At 43.3% G+C, this 27,629-nt stretch overlaps 1 protein-coding gene across 3 annotated transcripts in view; it reads right to left on the bottom strand.

Moving 5' to 3' along the window:
* Positions 1 to 19,509, bottom strand: part of arid1ab (AT rich interactive domain 1Ab (SWI-like)) — a 67,731-nt gene extending 48,222 nt beyond the window's left edge. The window contains exon 1 of one of the 3 annotated variants that reach the window (XM_034599586.1): positions 4,564 to 5,849. In XM_034599586.1, coding sequence (XP_034455477.1) covers positions 4,564 to 5,466 — 903 coding nt within the window. In that variant the 5' untranslated portion in view covers positions 5,467 to 5,849. Of the gene's footprint in view, positions 1 to 4,563; positions 5,850 to 19,487 lie in introns of those variants that run through there. The other 2 variants (XM_034599588.1, XM_034599587.1) reach the window with 2 other exon arrangements.
* Between the last annotated feature and the right edge of the window lie 8,120 nt (positions 19,510 to 27,629).

The following is a 27,629-nucleotide window of genomic DNA, read 5'->3' on the forward strand; positions in this document are numbered from 1 at the left end:
TTTAGTGGGAGGGAAACACCTGGCGTCATCCCATCCACAACAACCCCGCTACACGCGACTTCAGAGCACTTGTTTGTGTGTGAGGCGTGATGAAAGCCCATAATATTAGCCCTCGCCCACCACTCAATTAACACACTAATTCATCTTCAGCAGGTGGCCCAAGGCAGGTGAATGGCTCCATAAAAGTCATCCATTCAATCATTACGGGAGATGTAGCTGCCAATTAAAAGGCCAATCATGCCGCCATTAATGAATGGAGAGTTGAAGCATTTAATAAACTAAAATACAGCTGACTAACGAACAGCTCCACGGCCTGTGAAAAACTCTCCACCTGAACTTTGGTCTGCTGTCAGCCCGACAATCAAACATCAAACATGCAGGTTCTCTGACTGAACATTATGTGCACAAAGGCGGCCTTAAGTGACATGTCCGTGCTGCAGTTTGACAACACTTCGTGTCCCCAAAAAATGGACACTATTCTCACACAGCCCTGAGTGAGTCCTCCTGTCCTCCAGACACCTCGTCTGGGATTATATGAATTACGTTGATGTGTTCTCTCTGCACCTGCACCGCTGACACCAAGATACACTCCTGTTAAAGCTCCAGTTTTAAGTGATTCTGAATCTTCCCATTTCACTGACACTAATGAGCTTTTCAAACAGCACTTTTACCTTCCGCAAAAATACAGTTTTTGCTACCTTTAAGTATGCTTAACAACCAAACTGTTCAATTACCTTCCCAGACACTCTCGCTCCGCTCACACAATGAGCCTCAGTGGCTTCTTTAGCTAAGAACTACCCTGAAAGCACATTAACTCGTATGGAAGAAAAAAAACCTGCATGATGGAAATCTAGTAATGAAAAGGCAAGACGGCAGCATCAACATAATCTGTCATTCACAATAATAATTAAACACACAACTTCAAGAAACACAGGTCAGTTCTTTGCATAATTATCTAAGACAATCAGATGTTAAGGTAAAGATGATGCACTTATTCCACATTGAATACAAGCTACGTTTCGGTCTTTGTTTTGAACACAACACAGCGGACATAACCAAGTCAGTGGGATGAGTGTTACTGCAATTGATGCAACCTATACCAAACTAAATTCTACTCAGAATAAGTGATGATCCAAAGAGAAATATGATAAAAATATATAATTTAAGTGTGTCATCTAATATGTGCCATATCAATCTCATTTGGTCATCTCAGTAACAAACGTAGGTCAAATGGGACTATATGACTTCTAATATTTAGTGACGTAAACAGGAATACTCCCCAGCAACAAAGTCAGACAAAACATGTCACAGCAAAAATAAAATTTGTTTTTGTCCTAACACCCAAAACACCCAATCCACACTGAGATTCAGTCAGTTCACCTCGTTTGCCACAATGTAAAGCTGGCCTCAGGCATGTACATTTCTCTGCACATGGGACAAAGTTAAACGAGACAAAAAATATATTTTTTTTAAAAATCCAAACTTTCCTCGCAACAGCAGTGATGTGCATCCCAGAGAATGATGGACTCAAGAGCATGACACCTCTCATCCTTTTTATTTTCATGAACCATAACAGATCAGGCTGAATGTTGCTAAGATCAGGTCTAAGAATGTCTGAGCATGTGGGCTAATATATGAAGAACCAAACCCCTTTGCTGATATTAAGACAGAGCTACAAATGAGAGAAGATGCTTTAAGTGTCCACAATTTAACCTGTTGTCATACAGCAACTGCCACAATGTGTGAAGCCGGCTTTTTGAAGTATAAAGCAACAGGTGGTGGTCGCACTTCTCAAGACGATCAGTTTGCCCTTAATAACCATTTTACAGACATGACCTCCGGGTAGAATCCAGAGTTGACTACGGAGTTTCCCCAGAGTCTGCATTTCACACATAAACAACACAGCGTGAAGTTCTCAGGACAGACACAACAGCAACAAATCCTCTGCATTATTCAGGCGAGAGGTGGAGTAGCAAGGTGTAGCAGACAGAGGCAGGAAGTGATGTATTTTGTATGTTTGTTTACAGCACCCCAACACAATCGTCAGCACTTATCACGACAAACTCTCTTGACGTCATCGTCTGTGTCTTCTACATGTGTCACTTTTTGTTTTTCCATTTTTGCCTCTGTCGCTTCTTTGAAACGTCATCAACAACTAGCTGCATCTGTAATGTTATTGCTAACGTACTTGCTTAGGTACTAAGCATCTTACTGGAGGATTCCAGTAGAGGGCACACCACAGAACTCAGACTTAAGATTGTAGAGCTCTCCATTCTATAATCTTTGAATCAGACAATCTTAATGCCACTTCCAGATTTGCATGCGGGTTCACTTCTCTTGCGCCACCATTCCTGTCACTGATGACATGCCCCTGATGACGATTATGCTTTGCCCTGTGGTGGGTTCATGTGTTGCTCTGCAACTACACCACCAAAACGCTGGTTGGCTGTGGCGTTTCGGTGCCACTGTGTATGTACTTCAAATTGTGGCCAGAGAAACTGAGAAAATCATGTTGTTGGAAATGAAAAGTGTTGAACAACAGTTAAACATACTCAACAAGGGGAGCTTTGCATGTTTGTCTGGCCACTATGGAATATGGACATGACACAAAGCGGACCAATCACAGTTGTTGCCGTCGGTATCTCCATGACGTGTAGTTAAAATTGTAGGGAGGTGCACGTGAGTTACAGCATATCAACGGTTAATTCACAACCACGGGATAAACTAGCCTTTAGTTTGGAGTACTCGTTGCAGAGATTCTTCACATATTCATAATATAAAAAAATGTATAAATATAATTAGTCATTTATGGTAAAGGTAGAGCAACATAATTAACCTTTGAGCTGATGACACACATCTGTGGAGTAAAATCACAACAAATGCATTATCACTGAGGAGAGAGAAGTAGGTTAGCCCTGTTGACATGGTTACACACTCTGCATGTGGAAGTAAATTAGACGTAGGTAAACCTGCTGAAAACAAAGCTGTGACACTTGGCTGACACAGACACAACTGCACCCAGTCCAACTCTCTCACGTGGCCACGAGACGTTCGGGCACACAAGTCTCCTCAACTCCTGATCTGGAAACAGTGGAAAACACGGCTGTACAACGGGGCTACATGACCACACCTACCCTATCTGCTGTACCAGAGTCAGCCGACTAGAATGAGCAGTGCACACAGTGTACCTTAACAGAGCAGGGGGGGAACTTCAGGTGCATGTCTGAGGTCAACAGCTAAAAATGACATGCGAGATGTGACTCAGCACCAGTGAGTGGAAGGTTTAATCATACAAATAATAGCAATGGTGGGTCTACATGAGTATCATGCAAATTACTGCAGTGAGAGGAACTGGATAAAATGTGTTCATAAAATTCTTACAATGATATATCCAATGAATAAAATAATATTCCTAATTTAATAATGTGGTTCCTGCTGTTGATGAAGGGGGAATATTCAGACATCCATGCGTAGAAAAAAAATTAAAAATACATCAATGCAATAGAAAACGCACACAAGTGTGATTAAAATGAATAAAAACACAGAAACACAATGAAACTATGTTGTCTTGACACGGTGGAGGAACACAGAAGTGGGCAGGGGGGGCTGTTTTTCTGCAGCCTTCCATTAGATGCAATTATAAATGGCCGAGAGCAGAGGGATCGGGGAGCCAATCAGATCTCGGCTCGCATGTCAACCTAAGACCAACTGTCTCTTGGCTCTGACAGCAGGATTTTACCTCCATAATTCAAATCCCAAAGCAAAGGCAATCTGCACTTTGCCAGCTGCAACCTGCGGGGCCGTGTTTACAGCGCGGCACACGCAGCGGGGAAAAGACGCAGGGGATGGGGAAGGGAAAGTGAAAAGGCGGTCGGAGGCGAGCAGAGCCCCTCAAAATGAATGAACCCCTCAGTCAGGAGGAATCAACCGCGGCCACAATCACACTTTGATCCGAAGTAAACACTTTGTTGCCACGCACCGGACTGTGAGACACATCTCCGCGTCACCGCGCGGCCGCTTTCTAACCCACACGGGGGCTTTTCCCCCAAATGATTATGCAAATGTTATTTAACGAGCATCGCTTGTCATTTGCATCTTGTTTATCGTCTTGACAGCCACTGGTGCAACTTTTCATCGCGCTGCCGGGAGAACATCTCCTCCAAAACAGACGCTGTTTCGCGGCGGTTTCACGCAGAAATAAGAGCTGAAAGCAACAGCGAGGAAATATCACCTTTATCTCCCTCTGCACGCACGCACACACACACACACACACTTTCTCCTGACTAACTCTTGCTCTACTTAGTCAAACTCCTGCCCTGCACCAGACAGGGGACACACACCGACACCCACGACTCAGAAAGTTGTTTCTAGCAGAATGTGAGGCTTCTTTCTCTGTCTAAACACTGTTGCAGGGGGTGGTGTTGGGAGAAAGAAGAGAGGCAGCCATTTTATAGCTCTTGCTACATAGACAATGGCTGGTCCGATGCAATGTGCAACTCTGCAGAGCGTTTTCTGAGTCGCTGAGTGAGTCCAACTCAGTCAAAGTGTGTCGGTGCAGTTTACCTGGTTCCTGCTGGGAGGTTGTCCAGTGTTTCCCGGGCTCATGGGAGGCTGGTGGTGGGTCCTTGGTTGCCAACCCGGATGGACACCACCATACTGACTGCTGCCCAGTTCTCCTGGTCCCTTGTTGGCCCCTTCCTGATTGTTATAGTCTCCTTGGGGGTAGTTCGGGTAGCTCCTGGTGGAGCTCGGGGATGTCAAAAGCTGATTTAAAGTTGGCGTAGACGTAGGTTGTTGGTTTCCCACGTTATACCTCTGATTATTGTACGAGGCAGCCATAGCTGTGGTTCCTCCTGCTGGCTGTTGCTTGCCTGGCTGCCCCCCAGCCGCCGGAGGCTGGTTGTTACGCGGGGAATTCATGGCCCCGTATCCTTGGCCCTGAAAAGAAGTCCTGTTCTGGAACGGGCTGTAGTTGTTATAATGGTTGGGGTATCCGTGTTCGTGTGAATTAGGGGGGTAAGGGTCCATCATGCCCGGCCCCGATGCAGCTGCCATGCCAGGGCTTTGTTGTCCGCCATGTTGATGAAAAGGGGCCCGGCTGTAGTGCTGGTTGTAACCGTAAGGAGGTGGAGGAAAGGGGCCCGGGTGGTGGTGTCCCATCCCGGGATGGTTATTCCCTTCGGGCCCGCCGGTATCATTCTGATTACTGCTATTATTATTATTTACCCTGGGCAAATTCCCGTTGCCGTTCTTCATGTCAGAATCCCCTCCTCCCCCAACATTTCCAGCATCGGTCCCGTCCTGCAGTTCCTTCTGACCGGGAGATCCGCCGTCAGGTCCCGGCTCCTTATTTTCATGCTGCTTCTCTCCCGGTACCGACTCCTCCTGTGGGTCCCGATCCGGCTTTTTGAGTTCGGATGGCGGGCTGGTGTTGAGAGTGGCGACGCTGGCGACCTGAGCGGCCATGATATCCCTCTCTCTCTCTCCTCCACTCTTTCTCTGCCTCTCTCTCTCAGCACGGCGACTCACTCACAATCAAACTCCGAACAACCATTGAATATAAATACAATTATATTTATAACAACGTACCCGTTGTCCCGGTTCATTCCCCCCTTTGCCCTCCGCCCGGACCGGTATCCGGTAATCCACTGCGACTCCGGTTAAAGTTAAAACAGAGATGGGGGGGAAGTTTGTGAAAGAAAAAATATATAAATACAGAGCCAGGGAAATGAATTTCACCGACACAAGTGAGTGTGTGTGTGTATGTGTGTGTGTGTGTGTTGGAGGGAGGGGGGGGCTTCTGTTACAGAACGAGAGCGCGAGCTAGAAATCAACCAAACCAGCACGAGGCTCCGCGAGACACAGCCATCTTACCGACCTGTCGCGAGAGGACGAAAACCCGGCACGGGTCTGGAAACAAAACTGGATCCGGAGCGGACGGTCCTAATAACAACAGTGTCCCCAAAGAAGAGCCATTATTGTGGGGCTGATGCGCTTTAAATCGAACCTGCACATAAAAACGTCGTGGGTTTCGAAAAGGCCCGTTTGTTAGCGTTAAAGTCCCGGTCATCCTCTGACTGATTATAAAGCTAATGAAGACACACAGCACAGGCCTGTCTGACTTTATTCAAGATATATATGTACACAGTTTTACTAAATGTGCTGTAAATGTGCTACTTTATTTCACGTTGAAACACCTAATGTAATTTATGCTTTATCATATTAATAGTGTTTGCTATGGTATAATGTTTAATAATACTTTGACCAGAAAAGGAGTCGTCGCTGCAACAATGACCGAAGGGAGTCTGACACATTTAACTTCAGTTGAAATGTTTCAAACTGCCATGGGCTTTTAATGCACAATCTTCAGTCTAGCTTGGCTAAATGCCACAGACATGGCGTCTACACTTTTATGGTATTAAACAATTCAAAAACGCCCCCTTGCCTTTACCATACTACTCTGCCTTGAAGTCAGCGATACCTATTCAACCATCCTGAAAGCAAAGATTGCCTCGTGTCCATCTGTGAGAATGTGTGTGTGTGTGTGTTCTTCTCTGTGCTCATTAATTTGTGCACTTCGTCTTATTAGCTCGTCACAGGAGTGGAGCAGAATAGGCTACAGTGTCATCCTGTGTTAGGAGTGAGCTAATGGGTGGAAGTGGCTGCCTCCATGCTGCTGCCATGTGTGCACGACAGGCAAATGAGAGGAGTGAGCTCAGCAGAGGAAAGTAGAGGAGAGCATGAAATTACAACCTGTGTGTGTGTGTGTGTGTGAGTGTGAGAGAGAGAGAGAGAGAGAGAGAGAGATGATAGAAAATGAACATAGATGGGGGGATGGACTGAGTCAGTCACAGAGCAGGAAGTGAAGATATAAAAAAAAAAATAGAGAAACTGTGGTGGTGGAGGAGTGACAGTGTACAGGCCAGTGAAATGCAACACATCACATGTTATATGTTAGAAGTCAAATCCCCCCCACAAACACACACACACACCCACAAACACACACACACACACAGACACACACACACACACACACACAGCATAAAGTCGCCCTATACAATTAATAGGAACAGACGCCCTATGTCTCTCCACCACTCTCTCTCTCTCTCCCCACCCCCTTTCTTCGTGCTCTCTGCCTCGCGCTCTCCTAGCAGCAGCAGCTTTCATGCTGCTTTTAAACGCTGTCGGAAATTTTGCTTTCACGCCTTGGGTCAGTCATGAAAGACACACATATGTAAGAAATAAACAAGTACACGTGGAAAGAAAAGTCTTATCTTAGTTGAGATGCAATGTATATAAGAGTGTGGTTGGAGAGTGGGAAAAGGTCTCATAAATATATTTAAAAAACGAAGAGAAACACATTGATGCTGGATGAAATAGTGACATCGAAGGTGGTATAGAGTTTGGTGAAACAGTATATTGTTTGACACAAGACCACACTGAGGGAGTATTGTGATATAATTAACTGACCATCAATAAATGTGAAAAATGTAATATTAATATAATATCTAAATATTCAGTATTGATAAACAAACACCCTATTTATTTTTCAAAAGAGAGGAAATTATATGCATATGGTTTATATTATAATACATCAAAATGCGTGCTTTTCAGCTGTGAAATGGACATTTTTGCAACATCAAATAGACATGCTTGACCTTTATTTTGCTTTTTTACTCTGCGAAGTAGCTTTGACATATTCAGCATGTTGAGAAAACGCATGCACACTTTTGCAACGGCACAAACTTGAATTATTCTCAACCGGAAAGCGCCTGTACGCTGCGACACTGTGCGTTCACGAGCCTCGGGTGGAGCACGTGAAGGCAGCACCGCCGCTTGCAAAAGCAGCAGAACTTTGCTATGTGAATGTGGGGGATGGGAAGGCAGCAGCAGCAGCAGCAGCTCTGCCTGCACTGCTCAGCTCAGCCCTTTCTCTCTCCACAATGCGGGGCTTTCTGCTCACTCTGTGTGTGGAAGAAGAAGAAGAAAAAAGAGAGATCCTCTTGTACTTGAAGTTTTACTTGGAAGCCAAAACAGAAATATCTAAATGCATTTTTGAAGCTGCAAAGGCAGCTTTTGTATGTTTAATAAAGGAGAGTATGCAGGGTGGAGGGAGGAGTGGGGGGGGGTCAGCTCAGTTGCTGTCTGCTTATATAGGCTATGTGTGTGTGTGTGTGTGTGTGTGTGTGTGTGTTAGCAGAAAGCGCACAGACGAGGCTGTGAGGGAGGTGGGGGTAGGGGCCTTCTTTTTTCTTTTTAGCATAAACTTGCTGTTTATTATCAAGGGGGTGCAGCCTCTCTTCTTTCCCTCTTTCATATTTTGTTATAAAGAGCGCCACAATGTGCTTTCTATGCTCTTGTTGTCGTGGTCTTATTTTAGAAGCGGCTTCAAAATGTGCTGTATTTTCAGCGCTCACCTTGAGAGAGATTCATCTGTTGTTTGGCCGTCTGGGTGACTGCAAACTGACTTAAAGGCGCTGGGATCATATGGTATGTTAAGTCTCATGTGGGAAGGCAACAACATGATGCTGAAGACCCCCTTTGCAGTCAAGAGTGTCATGCATTCATTTATGGGACTCTTGTTTAACAATGATATGGCGTTCTTTAAAATGCCATGATGCCTGTTCAGACAAGCTCAACACCAAGCACGAGGGCCTCCACGACACAGAATTAAGACAATCACTGAAATTGATATAAAGTGGAAAGCAAGAGTCTTTTACTCTGCAGAGTCGAGATGAATCAGAAAAAGGCCATCTACCATAGTTTATGGTTGATAGTGCCATCGCTGTTCATATGCAGCCACTGTTTCTATAACTGTTACCACCCACAGAGGAAGAATGACTTGACAAACGAGTGTTACCATGAAAACTTCACACTGTAATTCTCTGTCATAATCCTGTCTGGCTCATGAGGAACAGGATTCACACTTGGTCTCAGAGTATCGTGGCCTGTGTCTGTCTTTTGTCTAATTCGGAATCAATCAAACAAAGAAGAAAATCTGAACTTATTCACAGGTTGTTGCAACAAATGTGGCCTGGAGTCTGTCACATTTGTCTCGTCGATCTGACCATTGATTGTGTGTGTTGAGGGAGAAGCAGAAGGGATGGTGGAGAGAGAGGGGGTCATGTGACACCCCCCATCTGTCGCAGGATGATGATTTAAGAGTGTTTACTTGTGCCCCACCGCCGCCTCCCCGCAAGGATGACCGTGATGCATCACCTTCGGCCCGGTGCCGTGGCTTCCCCGGCCATCACCAAGGCAGCTTGGACTACATCCAGAAACCCCTTTCCTTTGTAATTATGATTTAGCTGATTTCAGCGCTTGATTAGAAAGAGGAAAAATAAAGTTAGAATAGAAGCAGCAGCAAAAAACGTATTTACGCTTTTCTTAAAGTTGCCCAGATTTGCTGGGAATCCTTATTCATATCATCATATCTAGTTATACATGCACAACACAAATTCCAGTGGACAGGCTAGGGGGCATTAATATTTAATTGGCTTAACTAAGCCAAAATATTCTATTTCTGTTAATTTATGTAAGCCTTTGATATTTTTAAATATGCATTTTTAATGTAGAAGCTTTCTTCAATTAATCTCATCTTTGGACAGTAAAAGTGTCAACTCTTGTTGAGCAAGTTAACTGATGACGGATCATTCAGGAGTTTTTATTTAATTTTTTTATCCCTTGGGATCCAGGCTGGGAATGAAGCCATACAATCACCAAGACTACCCAATAATGTGGTGTGGAATTTCCTAACAAGAGTGGAGCTGAATTGACACACACACACACACACACACACACACACACACACACACACACACACACACACACACACACACGCGTGGTACATCCCCACGTGTTCAATAGCCAAACACAGCCCATACCTGACAATAATGCACACAGTAAGAATATATGGCCGTCAAGAGTCCGTCATTAACGCACACTTACACTGAACAGTGGCAATCCAGCGCTGAGGTTACCCTGGCCACACATGCACAATAAAACAACACACACACACACACACACACACACACACACACACACACAGTCACAGTCACAGTCACAACAGTTGGGCCCTGTCCAGATGGTTGCCAGGCAGCAGTTCAACGCATAGTCTGGAGTGTGTAGAGGAAGGAAGTGCCACTTTGCGAAGTGCAATGGCCATCCGGCTTGTTCCCAGATGCCGTGTGTGCATGTGTGGAACCTGCCGTTTAAACTTAACACCTGACAAACACACACCCACAGCTTTGTAAATAAGGAACGTGCAATAAAACAAATTAGACTCCTGCATGGTTCACCCCTGAATTCCTTAATAAATGTGGGCAATCAGTTTCAACTTGGCTTTTTTTTTGTTAAATCACAGTCTCTCGCTGCAGTCAGGGCCTCAGTATATGTTTAATCCAAACATACAGCTTTGATAGAGGAAGAGATATTAAAAAGCACTTGTGGAATTATTCCGCTGCCTTATAAGGTCATATTTCAGATTAATCTTTCAGCCGTTGTTCTTACCTGATTTGATCAAATGGGATCAAACTTTTTTACAAGCCACAGCTCACCCTGAACTGCTTAGCAGACATTCAATCAGTCTCTCCTCTCTCCTTGTATTATTCTCTCCCTGAGCAGTGAAATCCTCCGTATTCCTGAGGTGAAAATAGACTATGGGACCGTTTGCCCCATGACAGGCTTTAAAATCACAGCAGATAGGACATGTTCAGGTGACACTGGAGCACTTTTGTCTACCTTTTTCTTCCAGGGGGTGTGGGGGGGCCTTATTGAAAATCTCGGAATTCATAGACTCCAAACAGTCACATCGGCACTGGCGCTGAGTTCTAAACACTCTCAATTTTCTCACAGTGTGTTCAAGTGAAGTGAAGGGAGGACCCCCGCTCTCAACAAAGCAAAGCAAGGTTAAGAGCACTCAAAATTACGGTGTCCACCCTGCAAGGACAGAGAAGTGCTCGCTGTCTTTTCAGCAGGGATGAAAAGAAACTGCACGGGGAATCATCTCTGTAGTAGGGGAACTCACCATTGCAAGCGTACTGGGAAGTGCTCCATTGTGGTTCATGGAGCCCAGTGTGTGAGCTTCTCCGTGACTGACAAACCATCACGATTCCTGTAAATCACACAGAGCATCTTCTCAGCGATTCAGCGCCAGAATAAAGAGGGGGAAAGATGATAATGTAAATGTACTGTTCAGCTTACAACTACAAATCTATATTTTAGTGCTGTAAATCTTTAAACGTAATCCTGTAGAAAACTTTGGGGCCAGTCACACTAACCCACTAACCCTAAACCTGAGCATAAACCCTAACCCGTAACTGTAAAGTCTGATGTAAAAAGCCTAGTGTCCAGCTCACATTCACTGGTCCATGTATGTATGTATGTGTATATATATATGTATATGTATGTATATATATATATGTATGTATGTATGTATGTATGTATGTATGTATGTATAGACAGTATATATATATATGTATATGTGTGTCTGTATCTGAATAAGTGTCAAGTTTGCGGATGTCTATATGTATATGTCTGTGGGCGTGTATATGGATATAGGTGTAGGTATATATACAGAGGGGTGTATGTATATTATGTTCTTCCATGTATAAAATTTTAACATTATGGTGAAAAATAATAAACACAGTGTCCATGTTTAGTATTGTGCTGACGACAGAGGTAGGCTGCCTGCCATCTTTACAGAGACTGTGTGAAACAGAAGAAACATAGACATACACACGCATCACCCACCAATTATCAAATCCCATTCCTACATCTCAGCCACTGACGTACCTTGAGGCTTCACAGTTTTGACCAAAATCACTTTGCATGAGGCTGTTTTATGGTGAACCAAAATGTTAACAAAAACTGGAAGTAATTAAATAAATAAACACAAAACACTAATATGAAACATCAGTTCATAACAATAAAATTCCCTTATTTTGTTATTATATATTTACTTTTCAAATACGAGTTCATCATAATATATTTGTATTTAATTCTAGTTGGTTTTATTTCAATGTTGTTTTGTTGAATAATAATGTACTGTTACTCTTTCACAACTATCCCTTAGCCTTAGAGATCCTACTCTGTTGCTGTTAAGAACACCCCTCATTACGCCGGCTTAGCTTGTTCACTCTGAACCACCAAAGCCACAGTAATGTTGCCACAGTGTGTGATTTTACAACAAGTCTCATGCCATACCTTGTCCCTTTTACACAGACTTCGATCTGACTCATTGCTGGAACAAATGTGTCTGTGTTCCTATGTTGTATACAGAATGCAGATGTGGACTAAAGTTAGCCTGGAAACTAGAACGTTTCGCAAAGCACATTAGCACCTGACACTGTTTAGGCTAATCACAACCATTTATGTAAAATTAGGAGAGTCTGATTCAGTGACTTACTTAAGAAAGTCCAATGAGAGCACTGCTGAAGCATTTTCAATAACAACCAAGATGGCCGCCAGTGTTGAATCCACCACAGAGACAGTACGGAACAAACTAGACTGCATATTTTCTCTAGAAGAAGAATAAACAGTTGTATTCTTTAGTTTGTATACTTACTCTGTTACTCTGCTATCTCACAGGTTGTTCTAATTGGCCATAGCTCGGTTCTATATTGCTGATAACATCCCTTATGCTACATCCATACTAATACGTTCTGGTTTTAAAACAGCGTTTAAACTGAAATGATCTCTGTATAAGTAATAATCCCAGTTGATACAAACACACCTGAGAAATCACAAGGCCATTCATGTAAACTGGGCATGTTGGTGCTGGTGTAAACAATAAGCCGACTACTACAAATGAGAAACAACAATGTTGAAAAGTGAGACGAGATGTCTTTGCTTCTACCGATGATGAGGTGGAACTGTAAGTGTTGACAACATTTTTGCCATCATCGTTGGTAATCGAGCTGCGACTGATAAGAAACAATCACAGAGCGAATGCTGATGACAGTGACATAGTTTTCAAACGTCTACATTTTTGCCCGTCCATACTACAATGCAGCCCCATAGTTTTAAAACTAAAACTACAAAATAAACGTTTCTATTTTCAGTTCTCAAAAACTTTGGAGTATAGTTTGGACTTCAATTGTAAACATAATGGTGATGCATTTTGAAACTACAACATAGTTGGATGTAGCCTTTGCAGATGGTTCCAGACCCCTCTGCAAATGTGAATTTGTCTGAGGACAGAACCAGTCATGTTATTATCTGTGTCTTTGGTCTGAAAGAGCTGACAACCAATCACATGACATGATCTTTCTTGTTTATCTAAAATGACAGACAGATACTTCTGTCAATAAAAAAGACGTTTTGAAATAAGAGTTGCTAGAATTAAAGCATAGCAATTAAAGCATAAAATGCTTTGAAGTAATATTCCGTAAACTGAGTTTTAAAATTGATCAGCTTACTTCAAAGTTTGGTGCTTATATTTTGTTTGGATTGTTAAAAAGTGATTGTTTATGTAACTTTGAAGTCTTTAGCCCAACTATACAAAAAGAATGTTCATACAGCACATTCAAAACGGAGAGATAGACTAGGCTATGAATATTTAAAACTATAATTGAAGAAAATATGCGTGTTTGAATTAGTGATTCGGAGGCCATAGGTTTGTAATCAATGTCGGCAGTCTGGGGACCCGAGCTTGTTTTGACGTGAAATAGCTAACTGTAATGCAGACATGATGAACAGCACAGTGGGCTGGCAGAGAGGTGGATGAAATTGACATGTTGAAGACGGAGTGATTAAGTTACCTGTTACAGAGCAGCCCCTGAGCATATATCAATATGAACTGTGGCAGGCTGAGAAGATGAATTGGATGCGAATGAATGGATGTGGAAAAAAAAGAAAGAATAGTAAGCAGCTGTACTTATCCGGCACAGAAAATAGTCTATGTTGAAACCAAAGGAGCATTTTATGGAAAAACTATTTTCTGTGTGTAATATCAGTACATTGATACAAGGCATTATATTGAAAGACAGCTGATGTAATTCACTTCCTGGGCCCCAAAGATGCTCAAGAGACCAATCTTCTCATATATTGAAATTGGATGTATTTCAGCTGTTACCAGCCGAATCATTTTCTTGCCCCACTCTTTTAGCCTATTGTTTACTGACGCGCCTTTTGTTGTGCCTGAACTCGTCCCTATTATGGGGGCTGATGTTTGTGCTGTTTCAAGCACGAGTGCCTTAACCTACAAAGGGTAACAATGAAGTGAAATTGGACCAAAAAAAGAAGGGAATACATTAGCATAGCAGTTTGATGTGAGATAGGTGGTGGAGTCGGCGTGGAAGCAACACAGCTCTGTTTGAAAGAGGATAAACACAAACCGAGGCTGTCAGGGAAACATGGGGCACAAACTTTGGCATATAAAATGTAATGTTTGCAAGGTGACACCATAAAGATGGGTTTGATGGGAAGAAAGCTATATGGGCTGACAGGGCCACCAAGAAAGGCACCTAACAATGATCTGAGTGCTCCTCTGTAGTGATTCCGGCACACTTCAGGAATGACCTTTTGCATCCCTGCTAGGACAGCGGGTGGGGCTGAAAGGGATCCTACACCACCCACCAGTCAACTGTGACAACAAAACTTTATCTTTACTCCATGGGGAGGCTGCTAGACAGGGGGCTACAAGGCCTTTGAGGGCAGCAACTATTGTTTGGGGCTGATAATCGGCCTGAAGACTGCAGGGCAAGGTTGAAAATAGGGCTGGTACTGGCTGGGGGTCAGATCTCAAAACTTTGCATTGAAATGCTGATGAAAGAGAGGACATTCAGCTGTAATTGCTCTTTTGCTGTAATTCTGGGTGACACACCTCCCGAGCTGAATACCGAGAAAACAAACCATGAACGCTAATGTGTTGCAGCTGCCACCTTTTTCTCCATGCATGGTGAGGGAGGAGGATGCTGAGATTAACGAACAAAATCTACTATAATGTGTGACAATAAAGTAAAATGAGGCTGCGCATATGACTTTCCAGTTTTCCCCCATCTGTTGCCAGTCGAGTTGATAAGACATAATCCAGGTTTCCTCTGAATATGATATGAGAGCTTACAATTTGGAACGCATCATTTGGATCATTTAGGATTTGGATCAGGTTCACATTTGAAGAGGGTATTTGAACCAGAACCTTAAGAGACACTGCTGGGCACGGCTCTTGCCAAATAGGGCATTTATAAAAGGCTGGCACAGGCCCTACAGAGTAAAGGCTGGCAAAGGCATGATGCCCACATTATAGTGCCAACCAAGGGTTTTGTTTGGCATGTGTCTCTGTAGTATGGCTTGTCTCCTCCAGACAACTGGCCCAAACACAACTTAGCATTAGGTTACAGAAGCATTACAAACAGAAAGTGATTCATCAAAAAGCTCTCAATCTCAGCGTGAGATGAGTAGTGCAAAAATGAGGATCAATGAATAACATAAAGTAACGGTGCAAAATATTGTGGACATATTGTACTTCAGTGTTAGTCATAAGCCGTTTTCAGACATTACTCCAAAATATTTTAGTACAATGTGGTCCAGAGTGTGTCCAGAGTTTGCCTTTCACATATGAAGAACACAGTAGGAGATTCTCCGGTGTGACGCGTTTACAACAAGAAGAAAATCTCCAGATCGATTAGACAAGGGGTGACGCAGCATGCAGGAGGCCACGTTTTATTTCGGCTGTATGGATCACATGTTTTTGTTTACAGCACATCAACATTAGCCCTTATCACCAAAACCTCTCAAATCTGGTTGTCTTTACATGTTGACATCTTGAATACTCCCGAGAATCTCCTACTGTGTTCTCACATGGGCTAGGGGGCTGGTAGGAAAAAACGCTGGAGAATGTCCGCAGCAGCCGATTCGGACATTGGCGTTCTCACATACAGGACCTCCAGATAACTTCAGGAGGTTAAGCACAGTTGCAAAAGTGACAACAAAGTGCAAAAACATCCATGGTTATATATATAAAAACTTAATTAAACACACAATATCGCCTCAATCATGAACTTAGAGTGGCAGTGTCTTTACAATGCTCCTTCTTACTGGAAGAGTTGGCTGAATGCCTCTCCAAGAGATTTTGATATCCTTCATTTGATAGCAGCAGGCGCCACATATGCAATCCTCACTGAGACTGTCACAATAAAAAGGGTTCTCGGAGCATAGCCAGAGACAACAGCAATGCTAAATTCCAGGTACCAAGGAGAGCAATTTCTGATATGCAACTGTCAATTCAACACAGAAGGAAGAGAGGGGCAAAACAGCAAAAGTAATTTATTCTGCCTCATTTTGACCTGCCAGGAGGGACCTATTTTAGGAGAAAATAAAAAAGCAGGGAGGAGGTTCTGAAAACAATGCATTTTAAAGGAGGCTCTTCCCCCAGTGTGCCTTTATCTGTCAGTCAAACCCGGCAATGTAAACACATATTAAGGGGGAAGACAGAGGGGTTTCCATAGCCACAGTTTTAAATGGCACTGCCGTGCTCTACACAGCACCCCCTTCTCTTCCTACTCCTCCCTTTTTGCAGTGTTGTTTATTTGCTGTTGTGTTGGAAGAATTCAGGTTGAGCAAAAAGCGCTGATAGCGTTGCACTGGGAGTCTTGGCTTGCGCTATTTCCACTGCAAGAGAAAGCAGAGAGACAGAGAAGAGGGCCCAGCAGACTGAGAGAGAGAGAGAGAAACATACAAGGCCAGTTATGCAGAAACACAGATTTAATGTAAGGCTTGGCTCTCTGTTATAAGCAGGGGGAGAGAGGAAAAAGCTGGTCTGGATTGGCAGGAAGAAGGAGACGGAGAGGAGGAAGAAGCAGAATCTCATTCAGCAGGCCCACAGGATACCTGTTACACAGAGATGGAGCACTTGGAGCAGCTTTTGAAAGGATTCAGTCCAGCAGGAGTCACTGGCCCAAGGCCAAGCGGACCGTCCTTCTGGGGGCGACTTCTCAGGGAGGCCCGTACCCCTATTGAAGCTGCTCTGGCCATCTTTGGGTAAACAGTGCTATAATGCAGTGAATTAACAACACAAGCCCTGGGGAAATCAGGCCTCTCTACAATAAATTGGCAACACCACTCCCCCCGCCCCACCACGCACCACCTATGATTTTTATGGTTTCAAGCTCAATAACACAGTTGTTATTAAATCATCTTTACTGGAATCACATGCATGCCCTTGTCTTGGCTGTATTGCCATTGGGCTGTGGTTTCAGATTTTCCTTTTTTCCCCCTTTTGGGTGAATTTATTACATTACATGATATTTCATAAGCAGTTATTGATTGTAGCTGGGGGCTACAGAAATTCAGCACAGCCTTAGGTTTGTGAATCTGTGCAGAGGAATTGTATTACAGCTTTAAATACATTTAAGAAAGTAAGCATTTGATTAGTGCCATTTGTCCAAATACACCACCACTGGATGCTCAGTTCATGGATTGGCTATATAGCCAACATTCTCCCTTGGAGGTGTTTACTTAGGAAATACATTAAACATCAAGCATGTAAGCAAGAGAGACTGTTCATCAACACAACTGTGGTGTGAAAGGGGGATACGATTCTTGCCGAGCTACATCTAAGAGCTCTCATAAAAAAAACTCTGATTCTGTTTGTTCTGTCGTCTCTGCTGGAGACCAGGTAGGAACCCCTTAACAGTGGTTTCTCACCCGCCACTTAATCTTACCCACAATCACATTCAGTGACAGGCGCACAAAGCCGTCCGGCGAGCCCAACAAGGCTCTGCTATTATGTAACCGCGGACAGCTGGGTTTTCAAGGGAGGGAGGGTGAACCCCCATCTGTGTGGCAGCACTTTGTGTCAACCAGACGTGACAGTCAAGAAAGGGCCTTGGTAGAGAAAGGGTATTATCAGGCCAGGCAGAGCATAACAGTCGCAATACCAAATGCACTGAGTGACGGAGTCCATATCAAAACAACAGCGTAGGCACAACACTAGCATTTCCTCTGCATCCTTTATCAAATGACATGTAACAAGTTGTATCTGTTTGACACTTGATAACCAGTGCTGGGCCATCAGTAGCCTGTAATATTAATACAATCAGAGAAAATATAAACAGGACCATACATATTTTTGGCTCTGGTATCGCAGTTCTTCCCACGGGATAACGAAATTATGGTTTTCTGTGTTGCATGAAAGGATGAGAGGATGAGATCTTTTAAGTGGACCCAAGAATGTACTTGATTGCATTTCACCTTGATGCAGATCCACCCACCCCAAAAAAGGTTGCGAGCACATGTGCATGGGTTTGAAGTCTCGTTGCTCCAATGGGGGGGAATTTCTCCCCTCGGTTTTTCTTAATCTGTAATTTCTTTGAAAACTGTGGCACATGATACTGAACACAGAGCCACCCAAATGTTTGATTAGACTGTGCATTGCATCCCTTTAGGCCGACATCTCTGATGGGCCTTTGATGCTCTGAACACGCTTAAGAGCCAAAGGACCTACATTAGCGGGGGGGGGATAATTGACAGACGGTGTGTTGATTTTGCTACCCTTTCCAAATAATTCCCTTAAGTTCAAGGGAAGAATCATTATCAGTGACAGTATTCCAGGGCAGACAGACGGGAGAGATTGCACAGGATGTGGGCTGCCGTCTAGATACTGTAGATCTAAACATGTCTGTGGTCACATGGACCTGGCCTTCAGCGTGCTCTTCAGCCAAACTGGCTCTGGCTTTGTTATGTATGCCTGCCTTAGCAGCTCAGCATGCACATAAACTTGTTTATGACATCCAAAATTAATGACTGGCACTCCTGTTTGTCCATAAAATCCTTGATGAGGTTAAACTTTTATGAAAGTAGACTGCTGCAGCAGCATAATGGAGCAAAACGAACATAATTCAACTGAAGGGCAAGGGCGAATATTGAAACATCACAGTACACATGTTAAGTAGAGAGACTGCAAAGTACAAAACAACATTAAAACATAAAATCAGTTATTTGAAAATCAATAAGGTATTATGTCATTAGGAACAACTGTATATCATCGTCCAATGACCAAGCCAATGTGTTTGCATTTATTCCGGGTAATAAATTATGTACAAGCCTGTATTTACCAAAGCAGTTGGGTGAGGAAATAAGAAGAATGCATGACGTGAATTTAGAGTAAACTTATTAACACTAGAATTATTGAGTAGATATACATGTATGTTAGAACTGTCTGCTATTCTAACATAGTTTTGGAGGGAAGCGTCATGCTAACTTTTCTCTTCTCTTTTCAATGGTGCCGAGCGTCACACAGTGGGGAGCCTCCTCGGGTTAGGGACTACTGACTGACCTTCAGTTTACTCTCGACACATGGACGTCCCAGTTTACTGACCACCAGCAACAACCAGCGCCTCTCCCAGTGTAGCTGGGGTCTGAAGCTCTCACAGTTGAGCCTGAGCTTGTCCAGTCTGGATGGAGGTCACAGCACAGACACAGTTCCTTCCCATGCACAAGCCTCTTCATTAGCATGCCAAGGCTAAAAACGGTCAAAGTCTACTTACATATCAAACACGTGACAGTCTCACTGAAGTGTGAGGTGTTCCTGAGGCCGCGTGGAGCTCCGGTACACTTTACTCATTCGTTTTCCCACTTTTAAACGCGTTTTTACTTCAGATTAAAATCACACTCCGCTCCGGGTTTTCCACGCAGCCGGAGCCTCAATTTACTGTGTGTGCTTTCAGCGCCGCGGCACTCACTGGCAACCTTAAGGATCCCTCCGCGGCTCACTTGTGTGTGCGTGTTGGTGATTCTTGTTTTACAGCCACAAACGATAAAGTTCTCTCCCTTTACGTCACGTAAAACACTCCGCCATAATTCATTCTGATTGTCCAGTCGCGGGATAGTAAATATAACGCGTTTCAACGTCCGCAGGCCGGGTTTGGGGAACTTGGCGCACTATTTGGCCTCCGGCTGTCCTGTCTTTCTAACGCATACAATACATTCCTGTGTTGCTCCGCGGTGTGAGAAGGCCCTGCCTGCCTGCTGTTCCTGTAAACTCCCGCCTTGACTCAATGGGCGAGAGAGGCAGAAAGACACGGGGGCAGAGGAGAGAGAGAGTGAGAGGAAAAGCCCTATAAAACAAGCAGGCCCACAGCTCCCACACTGGAGTTCATATTCCATTATAGAGCACACACACACACACACACACACACACACACACCAAGGTTTCTGGGTATAATGAACACAGTATTCAGATATTAAAATAATGGTACATATCACATTACTTGACAAAACAGCCTCCAAATCAAAACGTCCAGTGCTAATCGTCCACAACATCTAGTGCTAACTCACAACAAATGAGATCTATGAGAGCTATGACATACTAAAGTATTTACATTTAAAATAAACTCTAACTGCCAGCATTTTAGTGTTTTCACAGCCTTATAAAGATACAACGTCAAGTAATATGGTGGATATTCAGCAGAATATACTTTAAATTCTAATTTTTTCAAAGGCAACATGTCCTTCAACTGACATTAATGCCTAAACTGTTGTGTTAAATCATTTTCTGGTTAGTTTGATCAGTTTTACAAGCTAATCCTTGGAGGAGGCTAATTGTAGGCTATCTAAAATAAGGCTCTCCAATAAAAAGACACTCCTGTCATATTCCTGTAGGGACTTTGAAGTACATCTGTGCCACTCGAATGTGGCTCTGCCGTTGTCCTAAATTTTACCTCGATCATGTCACCGAAATACTCCCAGGACATGGGTTTTATGGCTAGTTTTGCTGACCTTTCATTTGTTTTCAGGTTACTTGTGTGTTTTTTTTTATTCTTCCTGGGAGCAGCTCCTTGGTGGCATTGCATCTTAACCACCGATTAATACCCGACCAGGTTTCTGAGCGGCTACGCGTGGTTGTATGGTGGCCGATGCTTTCGCGGTCAGATTGCGTGCAAAACCAGATTCCACTGCCCCCTAAGTGACAGTTTATGATCTTTGATTTAGTTTGGCTGGAGATTGCCAGGCAACAAAACTACCCAGACTCCTGGATGAAACAGCCATCTGTTCCATCGCCCGGTAAAACTGAATTAATTTGACACAAGGCCTAATCCTGGAATTCAGCTGTAGATTGATTTTTTTAAACCAGAAACCCAAAAAATAGGTTACATGAAAGCGAACAGTGGACAAGGATGATTAAACACCAAGAGCATTATTTTGTCACATTTTCCTTGTACTTGTTTGTTGCACACATCATGCTTCCACAGAGGTAGGACCACAGAAAGATGACAGTTGTCAAGCTGAGAGAGGATGAATGAAAAAACAAAGGAGAGGCTATTGTTTCCGCTGTCTGTAAAGCAGGTCATAGCATACTAATCCCCTCGCCTGGGCTGTGACACACTGAATGCTGGCCATTCCTTGCTATTCATACACACACAACTATTTAGAAACAGAACTGAGACGGGTGACAACAAATTCAAAGAAATAAGACTGAATAGAGGCTGGGCTTAAAGCTGCTCATGTGTTTGTAGTATTCAGGTGAGTGGGCTTCCACCAGCTCCTTGTCTCCTTGTCAGCGGCCTTCTCCCTTTCAGATTACCCCACTGGCCTTGACCTGCGGCACGCTGAGGGCAAAGCCCTTTCTGCGTGGAAGACAGCCTCTCCTTCCAGTGTCCCCCAGCTTTATCCTTCCTGCCTTCATGCCTGTTAAACCTATAGGGATTGTTTTACCCTCAGATCCACAGGGCCACACAATGCCCATTGAGCGAGAGAGGTCAGAGGCTCACCACAGCGACCCGAGTGCGGGGGCTTTTTGTGTGGAGCGTGTATCCCATTCTCCACCCCGGCTCAAATCATGTAGCTGAGCACAAGACACACTTCTGGGCTCACACTAAATCAGCACCATAAAGGGTGCAGCAACAATGGAAACAGAGCCGATCATCTGGCTGCTGTTGTTTTCCTTCCCACACAGTTGTGGGGTTAACTTGGATGGATCACACTTCTTCCTTCTTTTCCTTTTAGATATGATATTACACCAGTGTTGAGGGCGTGGGACTGACACTGACGGATCTGCTAATACTGCCATGGTGTCAGACACACTTCCAGGCTATGTCTCTGTCACAGCTGGCGAAAGTGCCAGATAACCTACATGCTCCCTTTTTCCCTCTCAGATGTTGTCTCGCGCTCATCCAGGTCAGAAGGTGCAGCCGAGGCAGCCAGCCCCACGCGTGGTGATAATGGCACCTTATGACATCGACTCAGGCCTGTGTCCTTCTCTTGGTGAGGAGACTGTGAGCTAATCAAGGGCTGTGGTATCTGGGAAAAACCCTGCAGAGGTACGTTTGATTTCCTTATTTTCCTTCATTCAGGTTGACTGTGACAATAATTGGCAAAGAGGGTCAGCAGGAAAAGGGGCAGCTGCTATTTTCAGCATTGATTGTTTGCAATAAAATCCTTTTTTTCTTTTCTATTCCTGATTTGGAAATCACTTTGACAGCAAAACAACACTGTCAGTCTCAGCCTGAGCGATGATGATAGTCTGTGAGGAGCCAGCAGAACAAACAGCTCCCTCTTTCATGGCAGTAATTAAAGCAGCAGTGGGTGGAAGAGTGTGGGAAACAGGCAGGAAGAACAGAGGAGGCCTGGTTCAGGACTGCCACCTAGTGGTCTGACAAGCATAATACAGGATCAGGCATGCACAGTGCTTTGTTTTATAGGCTTCCTCTGTAGTTGTGCACTGAGCAGGTTATTATGCACAGTGGAGACATTATCAACAACTGAACCTCTCACGGAAAAACAAACCCCGGTCACCTTCCCTGAACCCTGCGCTCTCCCCTCACCACCGTGTGAATGCACCGGCCAGCAGGATCTCCAGCATCTCTCGTCTCTCGCACTATGAATGGCAAAAAATAATTGAATAGGGTGACCCACACTTGGCTGCTGAAGTGGAGGATGGATTCTGATCCCTGTAATAAGAGGGACTCAATAAGCGCTGCAGGAAGGCCCCCGCTCGGCTCCAGCAGGAGAATGACTGGGTCAGATTAAGGTTGAGGAGTTTAATTATGAACAAGGAAATGAAGTTCTCAAAATCTCTGGCTCATGGGATAATTTTAGCCCAGAGACGACGGCAGCAGCGGGAGTCTCGGGTCTCTCTCTCTCTCTCTCTCTCTCTCTCTCTCTCTCTCTCTCTCTCTCTCTCTCTCTCTCTTCCTGTCTGTCTGTAGCATCTTCTGCCACTTCACAATCAGAAGCCTCCTGAGGGATGAGGAGGGGGGGGGGGGGGGGGTGACAGAGGGAGGGAGGGGGTGTAGAAGCAGTAGAAGAGGAAGAAGAAGAAGGAGAAGACAGGGATGAAGTGCCACTTAGGATATTGCTTCAAGGACTGCTTCTCCTTGTTAAACTCTTTGCTGTGGGCATAAATATAGCCGGGCGTCAGATGATTTATTGACACGCGCTCCCTCTCCTCCTCCTTCCTGCCTAACAAGCCTGTGGACAAATGAATTGTCCAACTGGAGGAATTTTGCCTTGATTTACACTCGGTTCCCAGAGCCTGTGTGTGTGTGTGTGTGTGTGTGTGTGTGTGTGTGTGTGTGTGTGTGTGTGTGTGTGTGTGTGTGTGTGTGTGTGTGCGTGTGTGTGCGTGTTTGTGTGTGTGTGTGCGTGTGTGTTTGTGTGTGTGCGTGTGTGTTTGTGTGTGTGTTTGTGTGTGTGTGTGTGTGTGTGTGTGTGTGTGTGTGTGTGTGTGTTTGTTTGTGGTAAACTTGGAATAAGAATGACAGAAGTTAGAGATATTTTGTTAACTAAACCAGAGAATTTCTAATACAGGGAGAATGTCCAATCTCACCACATCCTGGTTGTGTCGGGGGTGCTCATGAGGTAGTCCAGACTGAATGGTGGCCCCTGGAGCTTTAGCCCCGAAACTTAGTCTTAATGGGGTCAAATATTTTTTGGGCCAATTGTCTTTACATTTTCGATGTAAGGTATAGGTAAGGTATATCATTTTACTAAATGTATTTCACAATGATCTATGGATACAGATCCTCTTTTTCTAGCATTGGGGCCTCCCAGCACCAACCTGTTCCAGTACGGTGTCTTTGTCAGTGTCAAAAGCACGATGCATGCGCCAGACCCCTTTTTCTCTACCAATAAACGGACCAGACAACAACCTGCATAGTGTGTGATGAAGAACTTAGACCAATCGGTTTGAAGTTCATTGGCTACAGACTCCAATTGACCAAACCAGAAACCACTAAACATTTTAGATTATTAAGTTCATTTAAAGTTTATTTTTCTTTAAAAAAAAAAGAGTCTGCACCAGTTTTACACAAAAGGTATGGGGGCTCCATCCAATGAAAATAAACTCTGATGATATAATCAGGGTCATCTCAGTTTGGGCATGGAGATTATAAATGTATAACAGAAAGCTGCTGCAACAAACTCAGAGTGTGGGGATTGAAAGACACTGGACTTTACTTGGTTGCGAGGAAAATATTATTCCATTGGCTTTTGGATTATTGCAGAACATCAGCTCTGTGACAAACAAAGGTTTATGTTACTTGCATGTTTTGTTCAGCAAGATATTCATCACAAATAAACATAACTGTAAGGATTTTTTAAGCTATAGTAAGTAAAGTGAAGTAAAAAGCCTTTAGCGTCATTACCACCAAGCTGGCACTTCCAACTTGCTGCCCTTACCTCTTCGCTACGTCTGTACAATAAACAAACTCATTCCTGCAGCACTCTACAGCCCCATGGAGTTGTTAGCGCTTCATACTGGAGTTAGCCATAATCAGTCCAATGAAAAAGAGAGCATTAGGTAAATTAGGTTTGCTTATTCAGTTAGTCTCAGACCAGATATTTTACATGAGGCTGACATTTGTAAAAGTCACAAATATAAAACCGTAATATTTAAAACTAAGGAATGATTGACCTTTTTGTTGAGACTTTGAAAGTGTCTCATTAACAGTTTTATCATTAATGGTTATCTGTGGGTGAATTGCTTTTCGGGCAATGCTGACAAATTAGTGAGGCAGAGTGGCAAGGCTGTGTTACATATGTGTAAAAGCTCATTAACAACTGAAACCATGACACAGGTTGTATATAGAACGATTTAAATTAGCTCAGTTAGTATGTATTATGTTAAAATTACATTTTATGAAGATGTAACCTTACAGTGACAATGCAATTATTATTATTAATATTATTAATATTATTAATATTATTATTATAAGCTTTCAGCCAAAATGCAGGGATCAATATTCGAGAGTAACAACATTCAAGTAACAAATTTAAGCAATTCACAAATACATTAGTGTTTCACCCCTGTGACTTTCAGTCAGAGTGGAAAGTCTCTCTTTTTCTCAGGCTTACCTTGTCATTGTGATTGAGAATTTCATGTGAGTGAAGCAAAGGGACGTCTGGAGGAGAAGAGAGTGTCAGTAAATATTAGAGAGCAATAGCAAATATTGGGGAACTACACTTCAGAGATATCTTCCTCTGAATCTGGGCCATGAACACAGCAGCCTGGTCTGCAGCTGGCAGCAGACAACACTGACTCAACTAACGCAAGAACAAATGAAGAGAAATGATTGTCAACCGGTCTTTGCCACAACAGCGTGCTTCACTGGTTGAAGATAATAATTGTACTTCTCATAAGCTGTCAGCACCATGTGCTCACATGTAATTTCTTTGTCTCCCTTACCCCCCCCGTCTCTCTCTGGCTCTCCGTTCACTTCTACGTCATCCCTCCTTCCCTTACAGTGTCAGTCCCCACCACGGGTCGCAGGGTGGCACATCAGGACTGATTCGCTCTGACAATGAGCTACTTGCACTAATTTACTCATTTATGCTAATATGATTGACATTTCATTTCAGCACACCCTCCTCTCCTGCCACTGATAGGGATGGTCGAGGCAGCCGGTAATCACTGACAGGCCCATTAAAGGGAGATTGCATGCAATTATCTCGCTAATTCAGAGGGTTCTTTTAATTTGGCAGCATAAAATTGTCAATCTTGGAAGTGTAATCGGCCTCATTCCCATTTGAGGCCAGGACTAAAAATAAATAGGTTTCCCTTTTCGGTGGTCTAATGACAAAAGAGATGCAGATGCAGTGAATAGAAAGGATAGAGACCCTCATCTGTTGTCCATCCGAGCTGACAGGCATCACGATGATACATAGACTCCAGGAAATGAATATTGTTTTTACTGTCACATCACTTGCATCGCTGTGAAGCCGTCAGGATGATAGGCTTCATTTTGCACATTCTGCATTTTGCATTCACTATTATAGACACATTCATGAGCAGTAAATGAGCCCCATGTAAGCTGTGAGACTCTGCTGTTGTACAAGATACAATGAACCTTAATAATCTCTGGGGGAAAGTGGCACACTGCAACATAACTGCAAGAAAACAGTGAGAACAGTGTAACAAACACAATTCCCCCCTGGGATCAATAAAGTATTTCTGATTCTGAAATGAATTTACATTATATGGCAAAGTATGCAGACATGTGACCATCACAAACTTTAAATGAATTTTTTTTAAATTAAATTATTTTTATTTTTTGAAATGGTGACAACAGAAAGTGAGATTCAAGATAGACAAGAAACACAGATATATGTACATTATGAAAAGACATGGACATAACATAATGCAGTTAAAGTGATGTGTATGATAATGTAGTGATGAAAAAAGAGTTTCTGGAGAAGAGAGGAAATAGTGTGTGTGTGTGTGTGTGCGTGCGTGCGTGCATGTGTGTGTGTGTGTGTGAGGGATGTCTGCATGAGTCCATGCTACATGTCCATATTTAATTGGCTTGGACAAGCTGTGGTCTGAAGTGAGGAGTGTGGAGCAGAGAGACAAAAGTATGTTGTGTTTGTACTGTAGTAGTAATCAATATATGACGGTATTTTATGTATGTTACCAAAACAACAAAAATAAATAAATAAATGATAATAATAGAATAAAAATAAAATAAGATAAATAAGTAAATAGATACATACACCCTATAATATAGTATAATATATAACAATAGGTGTTATAATAAATAGTAATAATATAATTACACACTTTAAACCATGGGTATTAATGAGCTGCTGTAACAGCCTCCAATCTACTGGTTTCAGGTTTCCATCAGATGTTGGAGCGTGGCTAAAGTGATCTGCTCAAGAGCATCTTTGAGATTCCTATAATGTTGTGTTGGGATGTTGTAAGGTCTTGGCAATTCATCCCTAAACTGCTGGATGGGTTGCATTGCATTTTATTGTTATTGTAAATAATTGCTTTTCTCTTCACACTTAATTTTGCTTGAATTCTCAACTTTTCTTGGCAGATATTTCGGGCCCAATCAAAGCTCATGCTCTGAAGTGTGCAGTTCAAGTGCATTTCTAAATCCTTCTGGCTGCTGTGATGGAGGAAAAGAGGCCACTATTCAAAGTGGATTGGCTTGTAAAGAATCGTAATTGGTGTCTTAATTACTCATGAGTGGGATAAACCAATCAGAGCATAATCTCCCCCATTCCCTTTCAAAGCCAGCTATTTATACAACATTGGTGCTGGACGGGCAAACGACAACTGCATTGGTCTGAAACTCAACATTTCCGTTATGCTTTGCGCCCACATGGCAACCCACCATTTTGTTTGTGAATGGTCATTTGAAGCCTCAAGTTTAACATTTTGTCCAGGACCATTTTTGTCCGGCACA

The sequence above is a fragment of the Hippoglossus hippoglossus genome, chromosome 11 (genome assembly GCF_009819705.1).
Source record: "Hippoglossus hippoglossus isolate fHipHip1 chromosome 11, fHipHip1.pri, whole genome shotgun sequence".
Classification (NCBI taxonomy): Eukaryota; Metazoa; Chordata; class Actinopteri; order Pleuronectiformes; family Pleuronectidae; genus Hippoglossus; species Hippoglossus hippoglossus.